General features: G+C 52.0%; 1 protein-coding gene across 1 annotated transcript in view; it reads right to left on the bottom strand.

Moving 5' to 3' along the window:
- Window positions 1-15,154, bottom strand: part of mav (TGF-beta domain-containing family member maverick) — a 40,991-nt gene extending 25,837 nt beyond the window's left edge. Inside the window, exon 1 of the mRNA XM_011148067.3 lies at window positions 12,707-15,154. Within this exon, the coding sequence (XP_011146369.3) occupies window positions 12,707-14,236 (1,530 nt within the window). The 5' untranslated portion in view covers window positions 14,237-15,154. The remainder of the gene's footprint in view (window positions 1-12,706) is intronic.
- Between the last annotated feature and the right edge of the window lie 11,006 nt (window positions 15,155-26,160).

Below are 26,160 nucleotides of genomic sequence, written 5' to 3'. Positions count from 1 at the left end.
CGCGAGGACAAACTCAAGTCAGCGCGGTCAAGTCGCTGACGGCGATGACGAGGTAATGACGATGACGACGAACGACCGGCGGCCGCCGCCAGGTGGGCGCGCTTCTCTCTTCAGGTGGTCCGGCCGAGATCCGGCATTCGGTCACACGCCGTATCCGGAACCCCGTCCGTCACGTTCGCGCGATCGTCCGTCTTGCCTCACTGGATCCCGCAAGGCGAACCACGCTGGAATTTCCCAGCGACATTCTCATCTCCTCCTCCTCCTCCTCCTCCTTCTCCTCTTCCTCCTCCTTCTCGTTGCCGTAAACCGAATCACTCTGTTAAGTCCACGAGCGAAATCTTGCCCGTCGGACTTTCGAATCGCGCGAGCCGCGGTCTTTCGCGAGACGTGACACATTGTGACGCGGCCGAATGTAAACCGGAATTTTATAATAGGCGGCGAATTTTGCGGGAGAAAGCGCGGCAGCGGGCGGACGCGCGCGGCCTCCGCGCCGCCCTGTATCTCATTCGCGATCGTTATTTATGCTTGTCAACCCGACGAGAGCGAGAGAGAAAAAGTCGCGCGCAACGTGTAATTACGAAAATTCCCGAGCGTGAGTGATTGGCGAGGAATATAATTTAGAAATGATGATAATTGAGCGAGCCGAACGCGACCGCCATCGCGGATCGCGAAGGTCCCTGCTGAGTGGGCGGCGATTAACATTGTTGCGAGAAAAATGTATCGATACAACGGCGGCAGAGTAACACACTTTTGCACGTCTGAGTATCAAGAGAGACGAGAGAGAGAGAGAGAGAGGGAAAGAGAAAAAGATTAATGACGCACAAAACAGCCGGTTAAACGGACAAACGAGCCGTTCGATTCGCCGAGGAAATGGAGGGAGATTAACGATTGACGAAAATTTCCATATTGATCGAGCTAGCGCGACGCGCGCTGAAAAATTGCACAGCCCGCATGTGGACCCGCCGCTCGATTAAATTGTACCGAAATTGCAGCGGCGCGGCGTACGCATTGCCAAGTGTCATTCCGCGGAGTGCTCGTAAATCTCGGGTCGTTCATCAATTCGCCGTAGTAGAGCGAACGCGAGTGAAACCGCCGCGGCACGGAGCGGGCCGGGGTGACGGGGGGAGGGGGGGAGGATCTCGACGGGCGCGGTACAAAGAAAAAAAGATTCATCACGCCGAGCGTCGAAGGAATGCAAATTCGCGCCTTGGTCGCGACGAGAGATCGAATTTGAGGTCGGCGCAGTAAGTAATCGTCGAAGGATCGGCGCCGGTGGCCGTTTATGGGGACTAAAGGGTCAGATTACTGAAAACTCATGCTTTTGATAATATTTTATGACTGAACTGCATAATGTACAAGAATGAAAATCTGAGATATATTTATATAACATATGAAGAGTAGAAAAATTTTGTTTATTAACAAATACTCATACAAATATACGTCCACTAAAATTTTAAGCGAGTTTTTCTTCGAAATTTTATTGTTCAACTATTTGCAGTGATTTCTCCGAAACTGAGCCTCGTGTCGATTGGAAATTTTGAAGCAATAATATCTGTTCATCTGGCTCTCCCGCGAACCATGGACAACTCCGTCAAAATATTTCATTTCGAGATATTAATTTTTTTATTTTAGCAAAAGAACTGAAAACTTTGAATCTTTTCCTAATAATAGCTGCCATTTTGCTGATCTTGTTCCATTTTTTTCTTTTGTAGTGGTTCTCCGGATAATGATAAGCCTGCTCAAGATTTCTAGCTAAAATTTACTCTGATCGGACCACTGCAGACCGAGATATTACTGCAAAAGCGACAACTTGAAGAAAAAGAAGGAAAACATATTTCAGCTATATACATCGTATATTTATATGAGTATTTGTTAATAAACAAAATTTTTCCCCTCTTCATATGTTAATGAATAAATATACCTAAAATTTTCATTCTTGCACGTTTATTCAGTTCGTGACAGAATATTATCAAAAACAAGCACGATTTATCAGCAACCTGCCTCTACCGTTCCCTTAAGGCCGCGGCTGCAGTGGCGGCTCATTTGCTCAGAATTCGTCGGACTAATAGCGACCGGCGCTGCGATTTCTGCGACCTCTCTCCCTGACGTCATCCATGAACGAACACGCATCTGCTCTCGCGCGCTCGCGATACACGAACGAGAGATCCTCGCGCGGAAACTTTTGAGCGCGCGCGCGCTGGAAGAGGAGCTTCTGCGCGGTCTTGCGCCTCCTGCGAGCACGCGCGGCCGTCGATTTATTGCGACAGCCCTACGTTAGTTAGTTAAATATACGCGACAGCCCGCTATTTTTAGAGATACCTTCGCGGAATTATATACACGCGCGACGTCGAACTATCTCAGGACAACGTCGGGATTGCGTCAACGCGCCGGGGATCACCAGGTGTGAAGTTACAGAAGAAGAAGAAGAAGAAGAAGGGAGGAGCGGAGGAGGAGAAGGAGGAGGAGGAAGAGAAAAAAGGAGAGTTGCGGCTCAGGATTGCGACATACCGCCGGTTGACACACCGATTGCCGGGCAAAAGTCGCGAGGTGCTTCGCACCTCGTATCTTCGGCCGCTCTGATAGAATTATTTCGGCTCGCATCCGAACGCGACCGAGAGAGATCGCGTTCCTCTTTTCTTCTTCCGTGAGCAAGAGAAGAGGAGAAGGACGAGGAGGAGGAGGAGGAGGAGGAGGGGAGAGATTATCACACGTCGCGCATCAGCGACGGCGTGAAAATGCTAAAACGATCGCTGTGATTGGGTAACATGGTAATATTTAAAGGTTAAGTCTTTCGCGGAATTAACCGCGTGGTTGTCGCGGACGGACGACCGGACGGATCCCGAGTTGTAATCCTTGATAGCGCCTAACGACGGATCTTACAATTCTCGAGAATGTCACGTGTGAGCCACTCGAGCGCGCGCGCGCATATTTTCCTGGGATACCGTACTTTCCAACAATGTGCAGCTTGTTCGTATTGAATTTTTCTCCACGACTGCATCGCCTTGCCGATCGTTCGATTTAGCACGACGCTTGATTTTTAAATTCGCGTCTGTCATCCGTCGACAGTTCAGACAGTTAATCACTTCAGACCGCGCGTCGTCTGCCGGGTTGGAGATCCTCGTCGGAGGATATATTATTGCCGCTAGACAACGTCGCTGGGACACGCAAAGTCAACTGCGGCATCACCCGTATGATAATGAGAGAACTTCTTTAGACATTCCTATTGTGCTTCCGACGCCGCGCCGCGCCGCGCCGTCCCGGAGATCGTTAACAACATATCATTAACGATACTAATATGCCGTAATTGATGCTAGCGGGAGCGCGCTTCGAACGTGAGCGAAATTGAAAGGCCGCTGCCGCGGCGCGACGGCCACTTCCTCGCCGTCGTGACAGAATCGTCGTCCCTCACTGCTGAGGGAGACCCTCACGCACGTGCGATAAATTCGGGCGCGCCTTGCGTGAATCGCGCTCGACTGCGGCGCGATGCAAAATGCGAGAAAATTCTCGCCGCGGGTCCGGCAGTCGAGCTCGGAAAGAAAAGAGAACGTTACTCGGCGCCTGGCAGAGAGGAGAACTCATCTCGAGCCGCGCAATTTCACAGATGGCTCGACTGCGTGCGTGCGTGCGTGCGTGCGTGCGGTCTTCCCGGCGGCTTTCACGTTTCACAATGGGAAGACGAGAGCTCCGCGAGGAGGGCACGTCGTGTCGGCGTCGTGTCGCGCAGAACTGGTTGTGCGATGCCGTGTATTAAATATCATCGTGTGCCGTCGCGCGCGCGCACGCACACCGCACGCACGCACACACATACGCATACACACACACACACACACACACACACACACACACACAACATGCACAGCATCGTCCGCGCGCACGTGGACGCTCGCGTCGCCGCCGTCATCGCGCCACCGCCGAGCGCCGCTTATTACGCGAGGAGCAACAACGTGGCCCGGCAGCGCCAGCCACGCACGTGCTCGTGCATGCGTAAGCGAAAGTGGGGCAAGACGGACCACCCACGCGTGTGTCCTAACGCCGCTACGCGGCCGCCGCCGATAATCTCGACGCCGGCCGGCGCGCCCAGTTTGTTTTTCGGATCTTCGACGCCTGCTTCGAGACGCGAAAAAGCGCGGCTGCGTCTAATCTCGATGCTCGTGTATGTTGAGGCGAGAGAGGCGCCTCTCCCTCTCTCTCTCTCTCTTTCGCGATTAATTCCCGCTCTCTCGCCCGAGCGCGGCCGCGCATGTCGCGTCGTTATCTACAATGTTGCGCCTCCACAATGCGTCCACGCGAGCGAAGTTTGTCGGACGCGCCGCAAGAACCCTCGTGATTTTTCCCTCCGTCCTGAGGCGGTGAGAGAGAGAGAGAGAGAGAGAGAGAGAGAGAGAGAGGGAGAGATAAGTTCGTCAAAATTGCCTTCGATTTATCGATTACAGTTTGACAATTCAATCGCGCGTTGTTGCGCGGTTATTGACGGTGAGCTTCTCTCTTGTTATTCTCCGATTAAAGAAGAGCAGTACGTGGTTCCTTTTGTTCTTTTCCTTATTTCCGATACGTGGTGCTAATGAAGTTCACGATATTGCAGGGAAATAATTGAATTGTATCATTCGCGAGTAATCGTGTCTCTCTCCCTCTCTCTCTCTCTCTATCTCTCTCTTGAGAACAATGTTAATTTATTCTCGATCTGCTGCATGTATGCATACATGTACCAGAAACGAGCCGCCTACGCTCCAGTAACGCGAGACGATATCTGTAGACGCGATTGTCTCTGTATAATTCCGATCGACATACAGCGTCCAATTGAATCGCGCGCGCGCGCGAATCCCGTAAACAGGCTCTTTACACTAACGACGTCGGGAGCGTCTAACAGCAACAGCAAGTTAATCCCGTCTGAGGTCGCCGCTAACCACGTGGATGCGTGACACCTGTTGCATGCGGAAGATCAACAAACACACCGCGCTCTGCTGTCATAGCTTTTTAGCGACTGTAAAAATCGCCGACTCGCTGAGACGAGCGACTGGATATTATTTACGATATTATTTATCATCGTGTTGTGCTGTCCGAGCAATCTCTCTCTCTCTCTCTCTCTCTCTCTCTCTCGCATTTGCATATCTGCCGTAATATCCCTGAAAGAAATCCCGACCGACGTTGCGATAATATCGAGAAGCTCCCTTCGCGAATATCTGAGGAATATCATCGAAACGTGAGATTCAGCGAGACACGGAAAAGCGATTCGCGGCGACGTAGAAAATCAGCAGGAGCAAACAAGCATGATTATGAAAGATAATTGAATTTTCTGCCGCTCTGCTACAAAGCAGGGAGAATCTCTTCCCTCCTTGTTCTCGCTGAGATCTTGTTCTCTCCGTTTTTAAAGGGGAGGACTCGCGTCTTACATTGAAACAGCCCATTAACCGGCTAATATAAGAGAGAAGCGCGTTGTTCTGTGCGGAGCAGGGGGAGAGAGAGGCTCGGGGGCGGGATGAGTCGCTTTCGCCTTTAATGCACGCGTTCGGCAGCGACGCACGGCACGGCACGGCATCGAATAAAACGCTCAGGATTGGATAATGACAAGCCGCGCCGCGGTGTAATTTCGCAGGAGGAGAGGACTATACTCGGTCTGTCGGCACATGCTACCGCCGCGGCCACTTCGCATGCGGCCCGAAACGCCATTAAGCGCGATGACGTACCGCCACCGCGGCGCGGCGGCGGGAAAGCCGCGCGTAATAACACCGTTAACAATCGAGAGAAAAAAAAAGAGGGAGGAGTAGGAGAAAGGAACAGGAAGAAAAAGGAGGAGCGAGTATCTGCGGGGGGAAGGAGAGGAAGGCGAGGGATTCATCCCCTTGGCCCTCCGATTCGAGAGAGTTGCACTCTCCCAATGAATCGCGCGCGATGGTCCCCCGCTAAAACGTTAATTGAAAGGCATCGCGGCAGGAACGAATCAAGTCCACGCGCTTTGTCAGGTCGGCGATAAAATATGAGGTCGGACAAAACTGCGTACACTTCAGGCACCTTTCAGCCGTGCCTTCTTAATCGCGAAGGGAATGAGAACGCGAGACGTGTGTGTTAAATGCCATCATTTATAGTTGCGTTGGTTATATTTAATCTGAAAGGTAAAAGGTCTCTCTCTCTCTCTCTCTCTCTCTATACTTCCCTCCTCCCCCTCTTTCCCCTATGCTAATGGAACAGTTGTGCGTGGTACACTCTGATTGGTACATTGGCTGGATTTCAGACGCGAGATAAGTATCCATCGGGGAGATACCGCTGCTCTCGCGGATTTCCCTCGGTTATAATAAACGCGCCGACTCATTCGCGCAAATTCACCGCAAACATTACAACTAATCGGACGCATTGAGGTAAGTGAAGCTGATTACAGTGCTACGACCGACCTCGGCTTATTTCAACGCAACTTTGATCGGCCGCGCTCTCGCGGTAGGAGAACGCGCGGTCGTGTCGCCTCGATGCCGACGATAAGATCGGCCAAATGAAATGAACGTTCCGTCCGTCGGGAGTAACGCCGCTGCAGAGTTATTTGTCGGCCGCCGCACGAAAAGTCTACGGGCGTTAATTGCGTCTCCCGGCTGCGTAACCTGCCGCTTTTCCCCCTCGGGCGTTGTTCCCCGGAATGCGGTCCTCGTCTGGCTAGGCGCTAGGCGCGTATTCCTTGACACACTTCATTACGCGATGGGATCTACGACGACGACGAAGACGAAGACGACGACGACGGCGACGACGACGGAAGACACAGAGGCCCCGCTTTAGCGCCTGTTCGTGTAACGAGTGTCTCTTCGGAGTGTCTACACATCCGTCGTCGTTGTCTTCGACTTCTTTTTCTTGCGCCGCGCCGCGCCGGTCGCCGGTCGCCGTCGGTGTACAGTGCGCGCGTACCGGTGCCGGGGTGCATTTGCAGAACAAAAGCTGTGTGCGTCAGCAGCAACAGCAAGCCCTTCAGCCGACTACTCGCGAGCGTTCGGGCGAAACGACGTGGAAGAGACACGAGGCGACGCGACGCGACGAGACGCGACGAGACGAGACAAGAGGAGAGGAAAGGCGACGAGACGTGAGAGAGGCCGAGGAAGTCTTTCGACGGAGGTCGAGCTCCCGTTCGTCCTTTCTTCCACCTCCTCTTTACCCGCTCGTGTTCCTTCCTGCCCTCCGTGTCTCTTCCTCTCTACCCCCCCCTCTCTCTCTCTCTCTCTCTTTCTTTTCTATCTTCCTCTTCTTCGTGGCTTATTATGCTCTTTTTAACGGGCGCGCGTCTTTTTGCCGAGCGGCGCGCGCGCGCGCGAGAGAGAGAGAGAGAGAGAGAGAGAGAGCAGCGGAGCCCTCGGTCGCGATTTCACAGAGCCGAGGAAGACACGCGAGGCAGATCGCGCGGAGCGAGACAATGCCTCGGAGACAAGTCCTCGCACCGAAGCGTCCGAGTCCTTCCTAATATGCTGAAAGAATGAGACTACGCTCTGAGAATGTACTTCCCCCCTCCCCCTTCGAAGCTCATCATACGCCGGAGGTATTTCACTCCGAGATCTGAGAGATGACTCAAAGTCCTGGGGAACACGGCGCTCTCGTGCCGCCATCATTTCGAGATAGTTTTAAAGTTGAAAAAACGAGACAACGACAAGATGTCTCCTCGAGATGTCATCGTCATCTCGCGAGGCGTTCAGTGTCAACGTCAACGGAGGAATGAGGTCACAACGGAGCTGGAAATACATTCCTACCGAAACACGTCGTCGCTCCGCAGACGACGTTGCCGGAGATGATACCTTCGGAGATACTCGAGATGTGTATTTTTTTATCTTCGTCAACTCGTCGTGCTTATTCGGCGCCCGCGCGATCTCACTCCGGCGACGCGCCGGAAGCGCGCAATTTTTGGCTGAAATGAAACTTTCTCCCCGAGAAGTGCGCGCGATTAACTCGAGCGCCGACTGTCTCGCGTTCTCTCTCTTCCCTTCTGTCGTCCTCCTCATCCCCCTGCACGCGCTCTTAACGGGACATGAATTACACGTGCAAGCACACACACACACACACGCATACACAAAATGCAACGATAAATCGATAATATCGAAATATCGATATATCGAGAGACAAATATCGAATATTTATCGATATTTTTTGTCTCCGATGAAATCGATATACCGTTATAAATTTACTGATATTTCGTATATTTCAGTTACAGTTCTGGGGGCCTGTTACGATTCTACGACCGAGATGAAAATGACAAAAGCGAGTGAATTCACTGGAATATATATTATGTAATTGGTCGATGTCTAGTAAATTCGCTCATTTTCATCATTTTCACCTCAATCGTTGAACCGTAATAAATCTCCTGCTCCGTGCATGCGGTGATCTCCGGCAAACGACTGCGCGGTTTATTATATATTTTCTAATAAGAATATGACAATAAATTATATGAAGATAAAAATTTTTAAAAGATCTTTTTAAATTTTTCGTGTATACCCTTCATACGCCATACCCCTATATGTAAAAATTTCTTTATATAAATATCGATATTTTTCAAAATTATCGATATTATCGTTATCGATGGTTCTGAATGACGATAATATCGTTATCGATATTTTGAGAAATCGTTGCATCCCTACACACACACATACACGCACACACCCCAAGTACTCGCTCGCGATCGGTGTAATAGGCGACGAGGAGCAGCCGGTCTTGTAGCGCGGACGATAAGGATCGCCTCTCTCTCTCTCTCTCTCTCTCTCGGATGTAATCCGACATCGCACGTCGACGTTATCTACGACAGGAACTGCATTCGCCCGTAAGACTGTTTACCCGGGTCGGCACTGCGACAAAGGGACAAAGCGATTAGTCGCGTCTACGCAAACAACGCGGATACGTGCCAGATCGTTTCCGCGGATCGTGTCCGCTATCGTCGGCGTCTCGCGAGACCGTGCGAAGTTCCCGAAAGCGTAGGAATTTCTGCCGCGGCACGCGCTTACGGTAAACCCTCGAGATTAGACAGGCCGGGAGAAATCCGGCGAGGTCGCGGAAAAAGAAACGCGCAGATGGAAGAACCTCCGAGAGAGCGGCCGTCTCCTCGCGACGAAGCCGACGAATTTTCCCCCGTCGAAACACACCGCGATCGCGTTGCGAATATCGCTTTGCTAACAAACGGCTAATTCCTTCTGTTCCTACCAACGTCGATGAAGAAATCTTCGTCTGAGTTCTTTTCAAGGACTTTGGTAATTTGCTTTAACGTTTAATCGAGAATCATTAATTGGAATCAGAATTGAACATATGTCGACAACGCGGTTGGAACGGAGAGAGAAAGAGAGCGACCGTTTCCTCTCGCGAAACCGGCGAATCTTCCTGTGGGGATGCCGATTTTTTTTCAAACAGATCGTTTCGAATCACGAAGCAAAAAATTGATCTTTAAAAAATCGGTTTGTAAAGAATCGATTTGAATCGGTATGCATGTAAAGTGTGAACCACTCATTAAAGTAAACTATCTGTCAAATTTCTACACTCTAAAGTAGACCTCATGTAACCCATATAAAGTTTAATATGAATTAAAGAAATTAAACAGATGGATACTCTTTTGGTTGTGTTGTGTGTGACCACAACAAGATAGAAAAAGATCTTTATATTAAGGATTCAATTAGTTTGATTAAACATCGATCAAGGGTTTTTAAACGTTATTAAATAAGAAATCACGTTTACTATTATATGTATATACATATGTATATAATGTATACTATTATATGGAGTGGCTGTGATTGGTTCGCGCGTTCCGTTCCACTGAAAATTTTCGTCCACGGGACATCATTACGCCTAAAGGCGTAATGTGCATCGTGCAGCCATTAAGTGAGTTCAAATATTACAACTAAAAAGAATTAAAAAAAAAAAAAACCATGACTAGTAGAAACTGAAAAAATCATGTTGGCAATTTTCAAAATTCACAGATCGATCCTTGAATCGATTAAGTTCCAGAAAATCGATTTGAAATCGATCTTTTAGGCTCCGATTAATCGATCTTCGATTAAATCGATTTAAAATCGGCATCGTATATCCCTGTCGCTCTCGCCGAGGTTCCGCTCGCGGGAATCGTCCGTTGCGGCCGAGTCGCGTTTGTTGATAAACGCCGCGCCGCGAACGGAATACGAGAGATTAGCAGGCGAGTAAGAAAGAAACAAGAAAAGGAGAAGACCGAAGGCGTGTCGCGAGGAAAAATCGTATCGGAGCGACATACAGAGGCCGCCGAAAAAGAACGGCGGGGGAAGGGAAGGGGAGGGGAGGAGAGGGGAAGAGGGGGGGGGTAATCCGAAGGGATTATAAAGAAGCCCGCGGCGCGCGCGTCTCGTTTCGTTCCGTTTCGTGCGAGGATATTTACGACACTAATGATCCGGACGACCGCGCGGCGTGTCACGCGCCTCTGCCGGCCGGCGGACGGCATTGTCGCGGCTTTTTCAGCGTGGCCTGTGTTACGTGCGGCGGACGAGTGGCCTACGTGCACCCTTTTTCAGCCCGACGACCGGCCGATGAGATGTCAACGAACCTCGGCCTCGCGAAGGTCCGCGCGCGATCGCGCTGCCGCCGGCGTCTCGTGCATTCGCGTGCATGCGCGCGTACGCGCGCGGCGCGTCTCTCTCTCTCTCTCTCTCTCTCTCTCTCTCGTGATCGGTGCGCGATCTATGCGCACGATTTACTCTTACGGGAAAATACGAGCGGCTATAAATAGGCAGGCAATGCGCGCGTACCTAGCCGCGTCGTACGAATCAATGAGCGCCATGCATTATTCGCGTTTGTGCAAATGCCATGGCGAGGGCGCGGGCGGCCCACGAGGGATTTATACGCCACCTTCAAGAGCCGGCGTAATGCGCGCAGCGTATCCTTGAGGAGTCTAGAGCAAGAACGCGCTGAATCTATAATTCGTAACATCTATTTTCGGACGATTACACCGACGTAATCGCCGCGCCGCGCGCCGACGGGAGGCCGCGACTGCGGTCAGGTGGAGTCTTCTGCCACGGTCTATGCCATAAGCGCGATTATCGCGCTAAAGAGAGAGAGAGAGAGAGAGAGAGAGAGAGAGAGCGAATCGCTAAATCCAGCTTTACTCCGGACTGTTGATGTCACCTGATTTCTATGTACTTGTTGTACATGAACTTGTGTACACTTTACACATGTCCCGGGATCTACGAGCGAATCTTACGACTTAGATATAGGAGAGAAAAGTTGCATTTCTCAAAGTATCGGAAGTTGAGGTTTCAATGATCTTCCATGCAGATTTCTCTTACTTCATCTCACAAGACCGACACGGGAACATTGAATGTTAATCAGGTTATACGGGAAAAAAAGATCGGTCGAGTCGACAACGAACGATTGTAACGAACGTTTCGGGGTTGAAGGAAACAGAACTTTCTTCTCCCCGAATCCGGTTCATAAATTATCTCAACTTCTATCTCTGTCCCGGTCTCGAAGTTGAAAACGTTTCAGAGCATACTGTAAGGATAGCCACGCTCAAAGAAATGCAGACGAGGGGAGATCACACGGTGGAAAAAGTGACACGCACCCGTAGTGATTCAACGATAATGAGTACTTGTTCAGACAAAAGTCGTGACGAATCCGAAAGCGTTTGTCTAGTCGTAAAGAAACAAACGCGTAAGCGAACCAAAGCCGAGAGAAAAGAGAGTCTTTTCGTCGTCGAATCGTCGTCAGGAGACTTCTTATTGGTCCACGTTGATGCCGATGTATCGGCGGGCAAAGTCAACGAGCCGTAGTACATTCGAAACAACTCCAAATAATAGCTAACAACTAGAATAACAGTTTCGGTCACCCAATCTGTTCGACTGAGATCTATTTATCATCTTCATTTGATTCGTCCTCTAATAATCTAACGGTTCTAACGTCTAAAATATTCTACGACGTCTAAAATATTCTCGACGACGGAATTTGCCCGCTAACTGTTTACAGTACGTTTTCCCTCGATATCCTTCGCGAGTGAGAGGGACTCCTCACGCGGAACGCTCCTAACATCAAGCTAACAACGCGACTTCTGAAACGGGATCTAATTGCGATCCAGAAGAGTGAAACTCGAGATAAGACGGTTGACAAAATTTTTCCGCTTCTCAGAGCGCGGGAAGTGCGTCGGAGTCTCCACTGTGTGTCGCTTTCCACTCGAGTAATCTCGACAACACTTCGATCAACGAACTCGAAGGCGCGAATGAGCACGATGTCGTCGTCGTCGTCGTCGTGCGTCCGCGTTTGTCTCTTATCGACGCTGCAATAATTTAGAATTTATCGAGAGGTCTTTTTTTCCAAGCGCGGATCGTTGATATAAACAGCGAGGTCTTACTTCTTTTTTTGCGAGACCGATTTCATTTAATCCAAGCGAGATAGTATCATTCAGCACCACTCATTATTATACCGGGTGTTCCTATCCTCTCTCTCGGCAGATTCTGAGATCAACTCGTGGACGCTCCGTTTCCGAGGTTCAAAATTTCGAGGGTCAAAAACCGTCTCCCTTTTTCAATTCTTAAATACCAGTGTTACTCGCATCAACAGTTCCGTCCGGCAGCTCTACATATCAACACCCTGTCAACATCGGCGTTATTTTCATAGCGATATCGTATCTGAATAGCAGCGTTCTGTTGTAAAACGTTGTACACTTTCGTCAGGCTCATTTTCTGCCATCGTCTGCCACGCACAACCACCTCCGCGACGAATAACAATGAAGAACAATAAGACTCACCTTCGAAGCATCAGGTATCCTCTGTAGGCCGAGACCTTGCACGATGCTCCTCCGGATGATCTCCAGCTCGTCCTCGCGGAGGTGTTTCCCCGGCGTGGCCAGCTCTTCGACATCGAGGTCGATCGGGTCACCCAAGTTGGCCTCGGCCGATGACGGAGCGCCGAGCACGGCGTCGCAGAGCAAACTCCTCGTGAGCAGCCCCAGCAGAAGAGTCCGTAAGACGAAGCCGACCCTCGTGGTCGGCAATCTCCAGCACGTATCCGTCTTGGTCCGCCTCGGTCGCGCTTCGTCGGGAACGTCGCGGATTCGCGCGATCGTCTTGCCGGAAGACGACGTGGCTGTCGTCGTCGTCGTCGTCGTCGTCGTCGTCGTCGTCGTGCCGTCGGCTGCCTCGTCGGCAGCGAGGCAGCGAGGCGGCCGTTTCGCGTACGAAGAATCGTCAATACCGATATCGAGCAGCCTGGCGGATTCGCCGATGCCGTTACTGTCGCCACTGGGCGACCTGGATACCGGGATGCCTCCGACGACGCGTCCCGTGTCGATCGACTCTCGGCTCTCGCGGACGATTATCAGCGATCTGCTGTTTGCGTCAACGAGTTCAGCCGCCTTGCTGATGATATCTTCGGCCGAGATATTTCCGTCGCGCTCGGCAACATTCGTGCTAGCAGCCAGCGCCACGGGGAACCGATTCCGACGACCTTGCCGTCCCGTATTCACAAGCATAATACTATCTACTGTGCTAAGGAGTATCTGAATATCGGCTTTCGGAATATCGTTATTAGGCGCGCCGATGGACCTACTACGAGTCAGCAGGACACCGTCGCCGCCGCAGCCGCCTCGTCGGCTTCGCCGCTCGACGGGGAAGGAGCAGCCAGCGGCGCGGACTATGCAATCGCGAGGTCGTTGCGCGTGAGGAGAGGCGACGTCGCTCGCGCAACAAGTGCTCTTGTCGCCGGCGATCCTGCCGTTCCAACGGCTCCAACGTGCTCCGGGTGCGCCCGTCGCGTCGAGCACGCGGTTCTCCTTGACATTGCTGCTGCTGCTGCTGCTGCTGCTGATGTCGAATCTCGCTGAGGTAGCTGTCACTTCGACGACGCATTCGCCTTCTGGGCGATCGGCGTGCCAGGTGTTCCTGCGTGGTCGCGTCGCGCCGAAGACGACCTCGCGATACCTTCGACACGGCTCGCTCGAGGCGCCGGTGATCGCGCCGCTGATCGGGCGATTAGCAATTCCCGGGACCAGACGTTCCGCCGCCGCCGCCGCCGCCGTCGTCGTCGCCGCCGATCTCCTCCCCGCGCATCCTCTCGACGAGGAGCTGTCGTCGTCGTCGACGTCTCGTGGAGCTACGTGGAGCCGACGATCGCGATCGGCGGCAGCGCTATCGGCGATCGCGCTATTAGCCGCGCTGGATCGCGATACGGCACCACCGGCGATCACCGTGCTCGTCGCCGTCGGCTTCTCCTCCTTGCTGGTCCTCCTTGCGTTGTCACGAGTGTCACGTCGAGGGATTATTATTGGCTGCTTGCCCATAGCCAGGTACACAATTTCGCGGCCGGTCGGACCGGCTACTCTCTCTCGGGCCACGGGGTGCACGTCGGACGTTTCGTGACCCGTCCTACGTCGCCGCCGTCGCCGTCGCCGCCGCCGCTTCGGTTGTCCTTGCCGCGAGGGCGACCGGCGAATGTCCCGATTGCACTCGATATGATCGGCGTGCCGCGCGCGCGGACGAGTTCCGCGCTAACAATAATGATAAATGCGCGCGCGCGCGGTTCCTCGACTGGACGAAGTGCTCGCGGTTGTTCCTCGCCGTGTTCCAGCGGACGTGCGCGCCGAGAGTGCTACCGAGTTTTGGCAGAGCCGCTGGCCTGGTTCCAAGTCCGATCGAGAGCGATTCAGCGGCGAGCTGATCGGTCGCGAAGCCGCTGTGGCATCCTAAAGGAGGCAGCAGCCCCCTGCGAGACGTGGGGAATCGCGCGGGCAGGATGTCCGATTATTGCGTGCTTGCGCGCCGTGCTCCCCGTGGGCGAAAGAAGACGACGACGACGCGGCGCGGGACGCCGTGAAGCTCATCGTAGAAGACGCGCCCACGAGAGTGCGATTATGAATCCGCGAGAAGCCGAAGAGTCGCGCGCCTTTTTGCTCTCTTTCTCTCTCTCTCTCTCTCTCTCTCTCTCTCTCTCTGTCTCTGTCTCTCTGTCTCTCGACTACCTCGCCGTGGAAGATCGGAGCCCGAAGACACGAAGGGTGGAGAGCGCAGCGTTCACTTCTTCTCACGAGTCACTACTGTTACTACTATACTTCTTCCTTCGTCTCTGAGACTCTCTATCCTCTTCCTTTCTCTCCCTCGCTGGCAAGACCGGAGGAGGAAGGAGAGCACGACCCGCTTCGTACGAGTGCCGCGTGTCGACTGTTCGCCGCTATGATATTGCGTGTGCATGTATATATCCAGCGGCTACTCCCGCCTGTCTCTACAAGACTCGCCGCCGCAGCCGCAGCCGCCGCCGCCGCCGTCGCCGCCGTCGCCGTCGCCGCTGCCGCCGCCGCCGCCGCCGCCGCCGCTTCGCGCAGCGCAAAAGACGAGCGAGCGCAGTGAGAGCGCCGAAAGTGTCAGCGCGAATAAGGTGAATGAGAATAAGAACGTTTCCGATCGCGTAACGGGTATCCGCTTGGATATCCCGCTTCGATCCCAATTTGCCCCGCTGTTTGGAACGAATTTATGGAGCATCTCCGGAGGATGTTTCTCTGGTGGGTCGACAAGGTGGATCGCGGTTATCAAAGGATCGTTATATTGATTTCTTTCGGGGAAAAGGGAATTTCACGCGCGGGCTTTCACACAATGCTGCTCGTCTCCGCGGGGAACGATCACGCTCCCGTCGGGGAGTCACTTTACGAAGAATAAGTGACCGATCCCCCGGCTAAAACGTCACGTATCTTTTTCTCTCTCGTACCGCGTGTGTCGCACAAACACGGCGCGTCCTTGGAGAGGCGCAACATTTATGTCTTTATCGTTGAAACTGGTTTGATAAGTAAAATGCTTCGTCGCGCGTTTGCTCCAAACGAAAGACGAGCGAGATATTTCTGGGCCATCCTCCGGAAAGATGATCGCGCGGGATATGTAACGGATATGTCACATAAAGATATCGTCGATTTTGTAGAAATTAACGTATCGACGTGACATTTTTCCACATCGAAATCTCCGCGCGCATGCGCATCTCTCTCTCTCTCTCTCTCTCTCTCTCTCTCTCTCTCTCTCTCTTTCTCTCTCCTAAGATGAAAGTTAGGACCGGTTTGCGATCTCTCTCTCTCTCTCTCCCTCCCTCCCTCCCTCCCTCCCTCCCCCTCTCCTTCTGCGATATCGATCTGCCTCAAACGCAAAAGAAGCAGGATATTTCAGAGTACATATTCGGAGGACGCAGCGCGCGCGCGTGTGAATGATTTAAGACGCGTGATCGATATCGCCTAATACAGTCGTCGAGAATCTTACCGAAAGCCGGGACCTGCTCCCGCGAGAGCGGGAGGCATGTCTCAGGTTCCTCCGTTTCGCCGCTCGTGCGGACCGTGCTCCCGCAATCGTACAACTCCTCTCTTTTTGCGTCAATAGAACGGAGTCGAGCGCAAAAGGGCCGCCCTTCTCGGAATTTCGTACACCGGCCGAGCGCGGCCGGCCGATCGCCCGAGGAACGAGCAAGGTAGCTGACCGGCGATTCGAGAGAGAGAGAGAGAGAGAGAGAGAGAACGATCCGCCATTTCGTTCGGTGAGATGCGAGGAACTTGGCGCTTTTCTAGACTCGAAGCGAGCCGCGAGTCGAAAGTCGTCGCCGCGATCTAGCGCGCGCTCGCGAGTATCGAGCGTTGCTGACTTCGCGTCGCAAATAGCGAGAGGTACAAACGCCGAGGAGAATTTCTTCCCCAGACATCGGCTCGAAATGCAAGAACGTTCGCGTTCGTGAATAGCGTCGGCTTGCATACATCTGCTCTCTCTCTCTCTCTCTGCACTTTGTCTCGACACTTGCGCGACCCATCTCTCCTTCGCGTAGCCTCCGGCGGCTATGATGAGGTTAGAAAGCGCAGTAGCGCGCGCGCGAGAATGCCGATACGAAGAGAGATCCGCGAGACGAATATCGCAACGGTACCGCGAGAGCGAGTGAGCTCAATGGCAAGATGCAAATGTAATAGCTGAACTTGGCGATACATACGAACGTGGATGAGGTAGGTCCCAGTCGCTCGAGCCGAGTCCCGTTGCGTGCGCTCTCCCGCGGAGAAAAGGACGTTGGGTACCGCGCTGCCTCGCTGCATTATCGCGAGATTCGATATCTCGATCTCGGGGATTGACGCGTCGAGTGCGAGATTTCTCCGAGCGAGCCCACCGTTGCTCTCGGTTAGCTGTCGTGCGCGCGCTCGCGCGTAATGGCGCCTCGCGATCTTCGCGATTACACGTTGGCGAAGTACAAGGCGATCGAATTCCCTGCGTGTCGCTCCCCCTGGGCCGTCGCTCTCGCGGCCCTTCTCGCTCGTTGAATTCACCTCTGCGCGTTGCGTCGCTTCGAAGTTTAATTGCGAGGCGTAATCGAGTCTCGACGAGCGAGAGCGACCTTCCGTCGTGATTTATCCGCCCGCTTTCGACGACGACGGCGGCGGCGGCGGGGCTTCGGGTATTAAGTTACACGAGAGCGCAACGCCGCATTTACTCCGACGAGGTATTCTTCTTTCCTTTTCTCCTCGCCTTTCTTTTCCAGCCAGCCAGCCAGCCAGCCAGCCAGCCAACATACCTGAGTCGCGCAAGCGGGTGCGAAAAGGAGCGCTCTCGTGATCGCGCCGGTAACGAGACTATTGCGACTACGAGCGAGTCTGTATTTACAGGTGCAGGTACGAGTAATCGAGCGAGCGATCCCCGGAGAAAATGCCCAATCGGGGGAAAGAAATATCCAGGAAAATCACGCTCCCGCACACGTGGTGAGTGAATGTACATTCCCACGCCAGTTATCGCTCCCTGCGATTATAAACCGATCACCTGGCTTGTATGTTGCACAAATTGATTCTTTACTAATACAAAACGCTGGGAGGGGCGGAGCGGGGCGGGGGAAGGGTGTACCAAAGAGAGGTTACTTTACATGCGTTTCTCGAGAGAAACGAGCGAATTATTATCAGCGAGCAGCGATTTGATCGCTGCGACGGCAGGGGAAAGGGGCACTGTTAGTCCGCGTTAGTCTGTAAAGGGTGAACGGCGCCGGTTTTAATGGTGCGCCGAGTGGTGCGGGAATACGCGATGATTTACGCGAACGTGAGGAGGAAAACATCGGCGATTGATGCAGGAAAATCGCATGGCTACATACGCGTATCCCCCGTATCGCGGCGGTATAACGCGGGTGTCCTCAGCGCGGGTGTGCAGCATGGAATAGAAATTATACATCCGCATCGACTTCTGACCTCTGATTAGTGTAATCGCATAACTTGGCGCCTTCGATTTTCTCCTTAGCGTTCCACTTAGCCTTTCTTCCGGTGATAACGGCCGACATGTCACAGTCGTCGTGGCTCTCGTCAGGTTCCATCGTTTATCAGCGACAGCCGCCGTGTACTTTCCTGTTGACTACGAAGCGCGAGAGAAAACAGCAGAAGAGAGAGAGAGAGAGAGAGAGAGAGAGAGAGAGAGAGGGGAGGGGAGACGAAGAAATAAGTTTTTAGAAATAGCGTTTTACGCGCGGGAATGTAACTCGAAATGAAATCTGGGTCGGAAAGAGTTAATTCGAGCCTTTGCTTCTAGAAAGAATCACGTTCCACTTCTCTGACTCGCCTGGGTATATTCGGGTGTCACATTTTTATCAGGAGAGAAGGCAAAAGAAAAAAGTAGAAAGTAGAAAGTACGCGATAAAAGAGCAACTAGGTATGTCGATAGATATTTCGACTGGAGGTCGAATTATATTTTCAGGGGGGACCGAAATATATCTAGCAATCTCGAATAATCGGCAAACTCCTGAGCGACACCTGTGTGAGCCCTCAGGTTCGCAAAGTAGAGCCTGTACAGCTCGTAGCCGAGTAGGTTAATCATCGGTAAAGTCAGCAGGAAAATCAAGCGTATGTGTAGCAACTAGTCTATTGATCGGCGCGCGGACACACATGACGATTCGGGTTTTACGCGCGTTCTCATCGAGGAGGGTAGAAATTTGCACGTGCGCACGTGACGAACGTGGGTGTCGGTACCTGGTGTTCTCCACCTCTCGCGAGCAGCACACGATCGGACGGAACGAACGACGCGTGACGGCGACGGAATCCCTGAATGAAGTCACCTCTCGGAAATCGCCGATCGATTTCGGGGAAGCGACGCGACGGTCGCAAGCTCCTCGCCTTTTTTCGCGGAAGACGAGAGAGAGAGAGAGAGAGAGAGAGAGAGAGAGAGAGAGAGAGAGAGAGAGAGGGAGAGAGAGAGAGAGAGAGAGAGAGAGAAAGTCGCGTGATGATTCGTTAATCTCAGGACATTAGCGAGATAACGCGGAGGGGTCGCGAGGAGTGAAAGGACAATCGTCGTACACAGGTACGCGGAATCATCCCCGGCGGGCCGGCAATGAAATTTCGCGTACCTGAAAAGTTAATCAGCGCGATCGGCGCTCTCTTCCCCGAATTAATTTGTCCCGCTATTAATTCCGCTTACGCGCGGCGGGGGGAATGTGAAATTTATAACAATTCTCCGAGATACATTGTCCATTATGGATACAGCAGGCTGTGCGAGGGACCGAGACGCGCGTGTCTTCCTTCCAGGTAATCGGGAGGCGGCGTAAGTTATATAAAGCCGGTTTCACACAGTCTCTCGCCGGCAATAATCGTAAATCAATATCGCTGGTTGCGTCTCGACGAAATATTGGGTATATACATCTCAGGCGGGACATTATCCCGAAATGTCGCGCGATCGTGCGCGCGCGGGGAAAGCTACTATTTTTCACGTAGCGCGCCGATGAATTTTGCGATGAGTTCCTGCGGCTTCTCTTCGCGTCTTGACTCCTGCCGTGCCTCGACCTAAGACACAAGCTGCTAACCGGCCAATCGAAGTCGCGTGCGTCGCGTGCATTCCTGACTCACCGTACTTCAGCCTGATGGGGCCTAAGACCTCGTCAGTCAGAAAACCCTGAATCCGCAGTCCTCGATGCAGTCTTAATCTCAAATTCAGACTGGAAGCATCGAAGTTGCACATCGTCGTCGAGATTGCAACAGGCAGATTTCCACACAGTCGCGACGACGTCGGCGAAATGAGTGCGCGCGAGTGCGCGCATTCATCAGTCAGGGTGCCGCAACGGTCAGGGTTTGCGCGCGGATTCGAAACGTGGTGAGAGCGGCCTAATAGGCAGACGCGATGGTCCGGCCGGTGTACCCTCGTAAGGAAGACATCAGGAATGCACGCGCTCACGACCGGCACCGCCCGTACACGTGGTGCGTACGTGTGAGTGTGCGTACGTGTACGCGTGGGGGTTTTCGCAAGCTCGCTCACCGCGGCCGAAAGGTCTCTCTCCTACGCGCGCGACACGCAGGGTCGAGGGAAGATCCTCGACCGCAAATATGTCATAACTCACTGCTCTCTGGGGCGTACTTACACCCGGTGCACCGGTATGCAGTAGACCGGCGCGAAATACAGCGCTTCTCCGAAGCAGCGCAGCCGTGGGATGGATATATCAGTCGTCGTGCTGGATAACACGGATGTTAAAATAATAAATGGTGACCCGCGCGTGTCCGAAAGGCGCGAATGCTTCCGCGGAAGCATTAGCTGATGGAAGCCCGATTCGGCGCTCGTGCGCTCATAATTATATGCACGTTTCGGGACGTCCGAATCGAGAGACCGGGCAAGCGTGATATGTGTTGACCCGGAGAGTATGACAACGTCAAATAGAACGCACTAATGACGCACTGAGAAACATATCCGAAATATCCGATTGTTAATTTCCGATTAGCCGATATCAAATATCCGGTGTATTTAATCGGATAACAGAATTAACAATCGGATATTTCTGATATTTTTCTCCGTGCGTGTATGATACACCAAACTTTCCAAACTTGGCTTCGCTGCCTTCATTTTGGTATGGGCTATAACGGCAACTGTATATTTTAAAAATCTGTCTTGGTTTTTGAGTCTGGCTTCAGAGTAGTGAGAGAGGCCCAGAATTATGTCAATAGCAAACATGGAGCTCGCAAACGGATGACTTTTTTATCTTCTGGCATTTTTATCTATAATTATCTATTTATCTAATTCAACGTCTTAATATCTTTATTCCACGTCTTTTCTCCGTGTGTGTACTTTATAATTATCTATAATATTATATTATTTAATTTATTTGACACTTTTATCTATAATTACAAATTGGATCGATTCTTGTGTGTGTCAGTAAAATTTATTTTATACTTTGAACATTAATGAATATACTGCAAAAATTTCAAGTCCATTCATCTTACCGTTTCTGTTAAAAAAAATTCGTAAAAATAGCCGTGAAAACGACTTTCCGCGTGTAATTTCTCCCTTAATATCTCAATAATTGCGAAATGATCAAGGGCTTCTTTTGTCTTGACAAGCTGACCTTCACGCGAGAAAAGTTTTATCTCTCAAAGTTCTCAGTTTCTTGTAGATCAACTTTTTATTGATGACATGAAAAAACAGGAATCTGTGCTAAAAATCCCTACGGATTACTGGAAATAAAATCCGTAAAATGGCGGTTGAACATCCTTTAAGATGCTGTGAACATTTTTGGAAAACTTTCCTTTTGCTCTAATACGCTGAGATTGAGAATATCACATTAATGTGTTGTTTGACGTCACTTTTCCGCTTGGGAATGCGACGGGACGCAACGTAACGTGCGAACAATAGGAATGTGTAAATATAGACAGATAGATAGAGACGGATATTAGCAGAGTCTGGTGATCGTCTGCGCGCGAGTTCAAGTGGCGGAGCTTGAAAAGTAGATGATCGCGCGAAGAATAACGTCGGTACCGCGTAACTCGATGCAACGTCAAGTTGTTATTAATAAACCAGGAAACTTGTGACGCGAACGCTCTTTCCTCGCGACGGGAATAAAACTAGTTCTCCAAGGAAGCAGATCCTCGAGCTCGGGGAGCTCCGGGTTGCGGAGCCTTCAGATTAATGAAAGCGAAAGAGGAAAAAATGGCCTGTTACATTTTCATTACGACTAATTCGCTGATTCTGTGATTCACATTTTACGGCGAAATCCACGGATTCGCGGAACTGGCGAATAATGAGCGTAAAGAGTGATCGTGTTCAGGTACAATACACAGACAAAGAACAGCCGCCGCGATGTTGCGCAGGGGACTGCACTGTCATACTTCACTTCCCACATTTCCGCATCCTGATTCCGCCTATATATCCTTCCAACTCTCCTAAATTAAAACACATTATTCGCCGGACCGAGAACCCTCCCACGCTTCTTGCCACGAGCGTACGGAAAAGTTACGCGGCACAAGTGGGATATCCTGCGCAATTAAAAATCAACAAGTGACCGATAAAATATGCTATATTTGATCGTACTACATTATGATGTATTTGTATAAATTAAATAAAATATGATATATATATTCATATAAATTAAATAAAAAAAGAAATATATACATATCCTCTCTCTCTCTCTCTCTCTCTCTCTCTCTCTCTCTCTCTGTGTTAAGAGAAAGGGAGGGAACGCGTGTTGTATCCTGCAGAAAAAGTATAATAAACATTCCACCTCAAAATGAGCCACTAAAGGACGACATAACGTACGCTTGAAAATCGTTGAAGTGCACTTTAGACAATTCTGGACAAATGTGTCGAAACTGCAAACGGATGTCAGTCGCGATTTTCACGTCGCAAAATTTCACCTGTCGCGTAATCTTTTGTCATCGTCGCATGTTCTACCTACTCGGAAAAGGCGTCTTTGTGCGGAAGGGGCCCCAGAAACGATTATCTCAAATTCTCCGGAACGGGACGGGAGAAAAACGAGCCGCGGGATCAGGTAGAGAAAGAAGTTTCGTTTCGCTGCGAAACGTTCTTGGGTTGTTAAGCCGCGGTACCGTTAAGCGCAGAAAACGGAGGCAAATTATTCCGTGTATTATCCGCACGACCTAAATTAGCATCAGTGTCACGGACATGGCAATTGTAAATTCGCATCCCGTCTGCCAGAAAAGTCTATCCTCCGGAACTTGGTTGTTACACTCTCTCCGGGTCCCCTGATTGCGAATTATCGAGAGCGCTTTTTGCGAACTTCGCGACAACAAATAACGCTACGCCAGCACTCTCCGCCACTTTGGAAATATACCGCGAATACCGCGAAGTCGTCCGGAAGCTGCACGACTCACGTCCGTATGACACTCAACATTTAACATTCAATAGCTGGCTCAACATTTAACAAGTTTCATTACGATTACAGCGTATATTAATTATCAATTCCACAAAGTTCATGCGATTCCGGGATGTTACCCGCCGACCCGTCGGCGGAGGCTGATATATTCCGGGAATTCGATTTTATTCCTAATTAATTACAAATTTCCCCCGTCCCGCGAAACTTCGTCTCGCCAACTCTGACTTTCTCCGCAGCGTAACCGTGAGAATTACCGCTCCCACGCGTACCCTCGTTTCGTAAAATCGGTGGAGCCGATTTCCGCAAACTGCAAATGCTTCCTACGACAGGATCGCGGGCTATCGCCGTTCAACATCCGTCCACGCTCCTCGTACCTCGTTGCGCTCGAGGCGCGACCTTCGGGGAGGGTTGACTATCTGGAGGTCGCGGACACCGCGAGAGCGACAGAGAGAGAGAGAGAGAGAGAGAGAGACAGAGAGAGAGAGAGAGAGAGAGAGAGAGAGAGAGAGAGAGAGAGAGAGAGAGAGAGAGAGAGAGAGAGAGAGAGAGAGAGAGAGAGAGAGAGAGAGAGAAAGAAGGCACATAGGAGAGGAGGTACATCGAGAATCGAGCCGTGTGGGTCTCAGTTACGGGGTCGCGTGGGCGTATTCGTAAACGTGTGTGTATGCGTGAGTATCTGTGTTCGTTACACCCGCGCGACGTTTCCCAGAAGTCGCGATCGCTTACGAGGTAAAGGTAAGGTTGCATGATTCACGAGCTACGTGACCTACAGCGTTCCCCCGTTCCTCTCTCTCTCTCTCTCCCGCCCCTTCCTCTTTCTGTCTCTCATTTCTCTCTATCTCTATGTCACGACACATAGGCGCGCGCGTACTTGCACGCACACACACGGGCTGATCAGCGGGCTGATGGCGATGCGCGTACTGATGCTGCCACAATAACGTCCCGTTAATGTCCAGTAATGCCCCGTAATGTGGCCGCTGACTAAGCCAATTTCGTCGACACGTCGCTTCTGCTGCTGCTGCTTATAGCGGGGGTTCCTGCGCTCTCGTGCGCGTTCGTGCTCGCCGCCGCGCCGGCCTGCCGTCCGTCCGACCGACCGACACTCCATCGCGGAATCGCCGCTAATTGGACTTCCAGGTAAGTCACCTGCGTCCGTAGGAGCGCCCGGGGAACAATTCTCTCGGCTCTTTTCTACGTGTCACGATCGGTATCTCGGTCCGGCCGCTCGATCAACCCTGGACGCAACGGCCGGCTTCGGCGAAGAGGACGCTCGGAGTCGACGCTGTTGAGAGTTGCGGGGAGTTGGAGTTGCTCCAGCATTACGGCTACCGACGACAAAATATGCATTGTAATTGCGTAGTAATCAGTGTGCGGAACTGTAGCGCTACGTGACGCGTCGTTCAATACATGGAGGGAATATTCGATATGCGGTCGCTTCTTTTGTTCGCTTCTGTGTTTGGTCGAGATTGGTCCTGCAGGCACAGCGACAATCTGCTCGCAGGGAATGATGTCTCTCTATTATCTGAAAAACAAACGGCAGGACATGCGGACTGCTTGGAAATCCGCTTGGGACGACTGAGCAGAGAGGACAATTGAGCAGAGGACAATTGAATCGAAGACGCGAAAATAGAAAGACCGTACGTGGGTCTCTCTTAATCTTAATCTTTTTCTTAACTACGACCCGCCCTGTGCGACTGCGAGACGACTGTCTGTCTATTCATCGCAAACAATGGAAAATTTAGCGACAGGTCGTTTTTTCCCGCCTTTTTTTTTGTTCTTTTATGAGAATATTGTGACTGAATTGCACAATTTCGTCAGTCCTCCGTGTCCAACGTGTCCAACAGGATATGAGACAAGAGGACGGAGATATAGAAGACGACGAAAGAAGTCAGGGTGAGTCGGTCCGAGCAGCCTGAGGAATCCCGACGAGGCCGAGCGCGAGGAGTCGCGCGGTGGTCCTGGCGGAAGGAAGGGGCGAAGCCACGAGAGGCGCAGCCGGAAGTTGTGGAACTGCGTGTGGGCGAAAGGCGAATATCGAGGGAACCCGGGCCGCGGGGACGTGGGGAGGCGCGGGCGGCAGAGCGAATGCCGGTGGATCACTAAAAATAAAGAAGCCCCTTCCTGCGTTCCCGGCGGAGTAACGAACTCGACCGGCCGGCCGCGTCCGAGCGTTCGTAAGAAGCCGCCCCGTGAGAAACCGTCCCGATACGAACTGGCGTGTTATTGCGGCGCGGCGAACTTCGCGACGCTCTACAACAGGTGAAACCGTTTTCGCACGAGACTCGCCGGCCGTTCTCGGAGTATCGGATTCGCCGCGCCGCGCCGCGTCGGCCGGGGAAAGCCGGCTATTACGAGCGAAATGAATTTTGCGTCCCGCGGATCGTGTTCAAACAGGCCCATTGCTACGGTATCTACGATACGGTAACGCGAGTCCGGTGTGCCTTCGCTTTCGCGAGCGTACCGGCACACGTCTACACTCGCAAGCGCGCCTGCGACTCGAGTTCTTAATTAATTCCTTCTCGGAATTTCACTCGATTTCTCGCGACGCTAGTCCAGCCAGTAATTAAAGCAATCCCACACAACGTGCTAATTACCGCAAAACGAAGACGTTATTCTCTCTCTCTCTCTCTCTCTCTTTCTCATTCCACGAGCGTGCGCGGGATCGTTCCGGGCCCCATTAGGCGTCTAATGTGTATAATGAGCTCAACGGTGAAATTAACGAAATGCGTGTCGTCGCGCCTCTCCCGTCCCGCGGCGCTACGTTACTTTCCACTTACATAGGAGCGCGTACATGTCCGCGGCTCGCGAACATGCACACGCCTTCACACATCGGCAGATCGATGTAACCCCGTTTCACGTTGAGTAACTACGGCGCGCGGCCTACCTTTTATTACAATCGCGCGAGCGCGCGTCCCAGATCGGCCAGAAGGGCCAGCCCCGGCCTCCCCGCCGCACCGTCGCGCTTCTTCCCTTCTTCCCTTCGCGACCTCCACGAAAACGCTGCGCCGCGCCGCGTCCTGCAGAAAGGCAAGAAAACCGACAATTAGGCTGACCGCGCGAGGCGGTCCGTCGCGATAATCGCACGATTCCGTTAATAAGCCACGCAACGGCCGGCCGGCCGCTACGAGCATATCC

This window comes from Harpegnathos saltator, unplaced genomic scaffold (genome assembly GCF_003227715.2).
Source record: "Harpegnathos saltator strain DR-91 unplaced genomic scaffold, Hsal_v8.6 scaffold38, whole genome shotgun sequence".
NCBI classification, from domain to species: domain Eukaryota; kingdom Metazoa; phylum Arthropoda; class Insecta; order Hymenoptera; family Formicidae; genus Harpegnathos; species Harpegnathos saltator.
Note: the sequence above shows the minus strand (reverse complement) of the source record. Positions and strands in the feature narration are given on the sequence as shown.